Source organism: Mauremys reevesii, linkage group 19 (genome assembly GCF_016161935.1).
Source record: "Mauremys reevesii isolate NIE-2019 linkage group 19, ASM1616193v1, whole genome shotgun sequence".
NCBI lineage: Eukaryota > Metazoa > Chordata > Testudines > Geoemydidae > Mauremys > Mauremys reevesii.
In genome coordinates, this window is record NC_052641.1 from 5,543,010 (window position 1) to 5,549,620 (window position 6,611).

At 52.3% G+C, this 6,611-nt stretch overlaps 1 protein-coding gene across 1 annotated transcript; it reads right to left on the reverse strand.

Moving 5' to 3' along the window:
* Positions 1 to 5,878: 5,878 nt before the first annotated feature.
* Positions 5,879 to 6,385, reverse strand: RNF224 (ring finger protein 224). Its single transcript, XM_039506998.1, has one exon. The coding sequence runs from the start codon at positions 6,383 to 6,385 to the stop codon at positions 5,879 to 5,881; it is 507 nt and encodes a 168-aa protein (XP_039362932.1).
* Between the last annotated feature and the right edge of the window lie 226 nt (positions 6,386 to 6,611).

Sequence of the window (6,611 nt, forward strand, 5' to 3'; positions counted from 1 at the left end):
CATCTAGTATGTTAGGCTTAGTTTGCAATTTTGTTTATTTGCTGGATAATCTGCTTTGATCTGTTTACTATCACTTATAAAGTTTATGGAGGGGATGGTATGATGGGATAGCCTAATTTTGGCAATTAATTGAGCTTTGATTATCAGCAGGTAAGTATGCCCAGTGGTCTGTGATGCGATGTTAGCTGGGGTGGGATCTGAGTTACTACAGAGAATTCTTTCCTGGGTGCTGGCTGGTGAGTCTTGCCCACATGCTCAGGGTTTAGCTGATCGCCATATTTGGGGTCGGGAAGGAATTTTCCTCCAGGGCAGATTGGCAGAGGCCCTGGAGGTTTTTCGCCTTCCTCTGCAGCGTGGGGCACGGATCACTTGCTGCAGGATTCTCTGCACTTTGAGGTCTTTAAACCATGATTTGAGGACTTCAGTAACTCAGACATAGGTTAGGGGTTTGTTACAGGAGTGGGTGGGTGAGATTCTGTGGCCTGCATTGTGCAGGAGGTCAGACTAGATGACCATAATGGTCCCTTCTGACCTTAAGTCTATGAGAAAATCTATCTTTCTGTAGTTAATAAACCTGTTTTTTACTTTATCTTAACCAGTGTGCCTTTAAGTGGTGTATCTGAGGAAAAATCTCAGCTTGGTTAACACAAGCATGTTGTGTATATCTTTCCCACATTGAGGAGAAGGCAAACTATATATTAATGAGCTTACATTGTACAGTTCCCTGTGCAGTGTAAGACAGTGTAAGACAGTGTAATTCTGGGTTTATACTCCAGAGGGGGGGTGCAAGCCTGGGGAGCTGAGAAATTGGCTGGCTGTCTTTGAGTGGCTTAAGTAAAGCGCTCAGGTAACTCAGGGTATGTCTACACTACGGGATTATTCCGATTTTACAGAAACCGGTTTTTTAAAACAGATTGTATAAAGTCGAGTGCATGCGGCCACACTAAGCACATTAATTCGGTGGTGTGCGTCCATGTACCGAGACTAGCATTGATTTCCGGAGTGTTGCACTGTGGGTAGCTATCCCGTAGCTATCCCATAGTTCCCGCAGTCTCCCCCGCCCATTGGAATTCTGGGTTGAGATCCCAATGCATGATGGGGCAAAAACAGTGTCACGGGTGATTGTCGTCACTCAATCCTTCCTCCGTGAAAGCAATGGCAGACAATCATTTCGCGCCCTTTTTCACCTGGATTGCCCTGGCAGACGCCATAGCATGGAATCCATGGAGCCTGTTTTGCCTTTTGTCACTGTCACCGTGTGTACAGGATGCTGCTGACAGAGGTGATACTGCAGTGCTACACAGCAGCATTCATTTGCCTTTGCAAGGTAGCAGAGACGATTACCATCCCTATTGCACCGTCTGCCATTGTAAATTGGCGATGAGATGATGGTTATCAGTCATTTTGCACCGTTTGCATTTGGAAATTGGCAATGACGGTTATCAATCCTTTTGTACCGTCTGCTGCTGTCATGGGTGCTCCTGGCTGGCCTCGCTGAGGTTGGCCAGGGGCGCATGGACAAAAATGGGAATGACTCCCTGGGTCATTCCCTTCTTTATATTTTGTCTAAAAATAGAGTTGGTCCTGCCTAGAATATGGGGCAAGTGAGAACCAGAGAGCACAGCCGCTCCGTGTCAGAGCCCCAGAGATCCTGCAGAAATGATGAGCTGCATGCCATTCTAGGGGATGCCCTTGCAACAACCCCACCCGTTGCTTCCCTCCTCCCCCAACCCTCCTGGGCTACCGTGGCAGTGTCCCCCCATTTCTGTGATGAAGTAATAAGGAATGCAGGAATAAGAAACACTGACTTTTAGTGAGATAAAATGAGGGGGAGGCAGCCTCCAGCTGCTATGATAGTCCAGGCAGTACAGAATCTTTTCTTTAGACATGAAAGGGGGGGCTGATGGAGCTCAGCCTCCAGCTGCTATGATGAGGACGGTAACCAAGCCTTTTATACCATCTGCCGGGAATGACCGGGAGTCATTCCTATTTTTACCCAGGCGCCCCCGGCCGACCTCACCGAGGCCAGCCAGAAGCACTCACGGGCTGATGACGACGATGGATAGCAGTAATTTTGCACCATCTGCCACCAGGAAGGGGATGCTGGTGTTTAGAGCTGCAGCACCCCGTCTACCAGCAGCATGCAATAGACATAGGGTGACATTGAAAAAAGGCGAGAAACGATTTTTTTCCCTTTTCTTTCGGGGGGGGGAGGGAAGGGTGTAAATTGACGACATACACCCTGAAACACCCGGGAAAATGTTTTTGACCCTTCAGGCATTTGGAGCTCAGCCAAGAATGCAAATGCTTTTCGGAGACTGCGGGGACTATGGGATAGCTGGAGTCCTCAGTACCCCCTCCCTCCCTCCATGAGCGTCCATTTGATTCTTTGGCTTTCCATTACGCTTCTCACGCAGCACTGTGCTGAGTCCCTGCTGTGGCCTCTGTCTATCATAGCCTGGAGATTTTTTCAAATGCTTTGTCATTTTGTCTTCTGTAACAGAGCTCTGATACAACAGATTTGTCTCCCCATACAGCGATCAGATCCAGTATCTCCCGTACGGTGCATGCTGGAGCTCTTTTTGGATTTGGGACTGCATCGCCACCCGTGCTGATCAGAACTCCACACTGGGCAAACAGGAAATGAAATTCAAAAGTTCGTGGGGCTTTTCCTGTCTACCTGGCCATTGCATCCGAGTTCAGATTGCTGTCCAGAGTGGTCACAATGGTGCACTGTGGGATACCACCCGGAGGCCAATACCGTCGATTTGCGGCCACACTAACCCTAATCTGACATGGCAATACCTATTTCAGCGCTACTCCTCTCGTCGGGGAGGAATACAGAAATCGGTTTAAAGAGCCCTTTATATTGATATAAAGGGCCTCATTGTGTGGACGGGTGCAGGGTTAAATCGGTTTAATGCTGCTAAATTCAGTTTAAACGCATAGTGTAGACAGTTGGGGGTGTGGCACCACCTGCTGTCGTGTTGGGTGATGACAGGGCCTGGAGAGGCTGGCTGTATCTCCATTAAAGCAGTGTGAGCAGGTTAGAGAGGAGCAGCGGTTTTCATGGCTCCCAGATAGCACCCCGAGGGTGACAGCCCATCATACCAGCCATGCCACAAACACTCCCTCCAACCACTGTGAAAGATGAGCAGGGACACCATTGCATTGTAACATAGTTGTCCTTCTCTCCAGGCACTGCATGTGAGGCAGGTTCTAGGTGGGGGGTAATGGCAATAGAAATGTTGGCATATGAGGGAGTGAACACATCAGGGCGAGGCATTGCCAGCTTGCAGAGCAGGGGTCTGGGTGCAGTTGTGGAAAGGGACCAGGCTGGAGCGGGGAATGCATTGACTGGCCCAGGGGCATGGCTGAGGAGGTGTGCTGGAGCAGGGTTGGTGGGGTACAGCTGATGTGTACAGTCAGAGAGTTTAAGGCCAGAAGGGACCACTAGATCATTTAATCTGACCACCAGTTTATCACAGGCTACTACCACTACCCAGAACCTTTACCAAGCAGCCCAGCTATGGCCTCCACCGCTGAGTGCAGGTGCACCAAACACCATGATTGCTTCTGGAGCATATGCAAAGAATTCCCATTGGCTCCAAGGGAACAGGAGGAAGGTGGCATGGGCACCACCTTATTTTCCTTCTCTTTTTGCCTTTTCCCAGTGTGGGGTGGAAGCCTGTAGTGAGTGACTGGGCTACAAGAGGAAGAACTTGTGCATTTCAGCAACTGTAGGGTCGGCAGAGTGAGTGTTTCTGTGTTAATGGAGTGTATTAGGCAGTGCTAAAATAGGGCAGCGTTAAGGGTGTCTGGACAATCTTAATTCTGCATTTCCAGGTGTTCAGAGTGTGAGTTTTGCTCAGCTCAGCTTTCTGCAAGGAGATAACATCACCTAGCAACCGGACCTCTGCCACTGCATTTGACTTTGGTTAATGGGAGCTGCCCCTTTAAGAACAGGCTGGAGCAGATATTAGCATGTGTGAGACTGAGAATGAACATGAGAGATTTAGCCTGTGTCCAGAGAGAGGACCCTGCAGAACCCTATTTAATAAACGTTTCTTTCCAGAAATCAGCCTCGCTCTCCGTGGGTCACATGACTGATCATGGGTCTTGGATTCCCCAGGGCACTGCCAGAGAGTGACAGAACCTGTCCCTGTAGGTCCCCAGTGTGAATCCCGCTCAGCAGGGATTGAACATTGTTCCCATCTCATGGGGCCTTCAGTGCTTGGTGGCCCTGACATGAGGTGAGTTTGATGAGTCTTGTGGTTAAGTGTAGAAGGCTGGAACGTCATTGCCTTGGTAATGCTGGTTAGGCTGCTCAGTGCTTCTGTCCTTGGAGCTCCATTGTTATTAGTGCTATCAGATAGTGCAGCCTGCTCATTCAGCAGACCTTGATGTTACTCATAAAGAAAGACCATGGGTTTCCTACCCTCAAGGCACAGTACTAGTGTCCCATAAGTGCTACACTAACACACGAGTGCCCAGTGGCAAGGAACGGGTCAGTCAGCAGCAGGAATTTCTGCTCTCTGCTCGTCTGCACAAAGGGTTAAGACCAGGTACCCCGATTTTTATAGACTGGGACAAACAGGATACACACCACCTTATGTATTTTATGACATCTGTTTGTTACCTCCCCTTGTTCCTGCTATCTTGGGCAAAACATCCCTATTTATTATTTTGTCAAACCATCGTATCTTGTACTAGATTGGGGTGTATCCGTACTAGCTGGAATATATTTACATACATATCTAGTGCTGAGTACACTAGCAACAGCTTTGCCAAGTTCATGTACTGGACAGGGAACGTGTGAGCATCTGCATTAATACATGGCCTGACTTGGGTTCACAGCCTTTGGTTCAGGCTCAGATCTGCACCAGGCCCAGTGCTCCAGGCTCGCTCTCGCTACTACATTCTCCTGCTTTTTGTATTTTTATGGGGAGGATGTTTACTCAAAGCCAGTGACAGATGTAGCCTCCTGTTTCAATGGGTGCACTCCTCTCCCATTGCCATCTCCGCCTCGCCCTGACCACCCACAGAGGCAACCTCTGCCCTGGCCCAGCAACCCTAACCTCAGCCCAGTGTGTGTGAGCGCCCTGCCCCACACTCACCCCGAAGTGGCAGCTCCTATCCTGTGACCTGGGCCCCCCTCCCCACTCCAGGAATTGCGACCTGGCACACAGGGTTGCAGTGATGCTCAGGTTTGGCCCAGCCTTCCTCCTGGAGGGACAGCCAGGCCAAATTTTAGTGGCATGTGAACCCGTGAGCTGAGCCACAGCTCCCAGAGTCGGGAGCTTGGCCCAGCCCTACAAGACAGGAGCCGCTGCTGGGGGGTTTCTGTGGGTGCAGTTGCACCCATGAACCTCTGCCATAGAAGCCCTTGCCCAAAGCCCTGGCAGGCTAACCAGCAGGGTGGAGGTTCAGACATCCATCTTCCCCAGGAGAGGGAGAGGCAGGTTCACCGGCCCCTTGATAACGTACACAGAGCTTCCCCAGGCAGACCGAGAATGACGAGGGTCCAGGAGGGAGCAAGGGTCCCCATGTGATGATCTAGATGGCTGAGAGGACTGCAGGCCCCGGCCCAGGGAGATAACAGGGCTTGGTTACCCTCCCTCATCAGCAGACAAAACAAACAGCCTGGGGCTGCAGCGGGGCCATGCTGGGGGAGCTGTAAACCCCACAGACAGTTCAGGCAGCAGGACGTGCTGCCCAGGTGTGGCCTGGAGAGGAGTGCCCGCACTCTGTGAGGGGTGGCTCAGAGACCCAGTCTGCTCCTCCCTGCAATCGCTCTCTGCCCAGCCAAGTTAGGGGTTCTCGTCACATCTTCCAAACTTGGCAACCCATCCCCAGCCTAGCCCTGGGAACAGCCTACTTAGCTCTCAAAGTCAGCCATAGCCCCGCAGCACAGGCACCGTCCGCAGCAGCTGCTTCGGGGGAACTGCGGCTGGGGCACCGTCTCCTGACAGAGCCCCAAAGGCTGCTGTGTGACCGGCTTCTCTTTGGAGGACGCTTTGAAGGCTGAGTCGGCCTCGGGCCTGCCAGCCGCCCGGGGCTGCTCCTTCTCAGACTTCACCGCTAGGAACACTGCCAGGTCCAGGTCGAGCATGGTGACGCCTCCGCGGGGCGTAGGCGTGCTCTGGCGGCACTGTGGACAGGGGATCCACCGCTGCTCGTTGGCTATGGCATCGAGGCGCTTGATGCAGGCCTGGCAGAAGGTGTGGCCACAGTAGAGCCGGCGCGGGAGCCTGCTGGACAGGTTGTAGGAGGAATAGCAGATGATGCAGTCGATCTTGTGGCTGCCTCGGCTGGGAGGGAGGGAATCAGCCTCGGCTCCAGGATCCACGTCCTCTGCGCCGTCCCTGCCCAGGGCCTGAGACATACTGGGGAGGGGCGGGAGAGAGGAGCCCGTCAGACAGCTGGAAAAGGGCTTCAGGCTGCAGAGAGCGGCCTGTGCACAGGTGCAGCGGCTGTGATGGGCTCAAGACAGTGAAGGCCCTGGAGCCAGGCTGCCTCCCTGAGGGGCCATGCAAACAATGGAGTGTGGGAGAAAAACAGCAGCCTCGGGGCAGAAGTTGCCAGCCCGTCACATGGGAAATCCAAGGCAG

Bases quoted from the DNA above. Each gene is read 5' to 3' on its own strand.
- RNF224 (XM_039506998.1), bottom strand. From the start codon at position 6,385: ATGTCTCAGGCCCTGGGCAGGGACGGCGCAGAGGACGTGGATCCTGGA.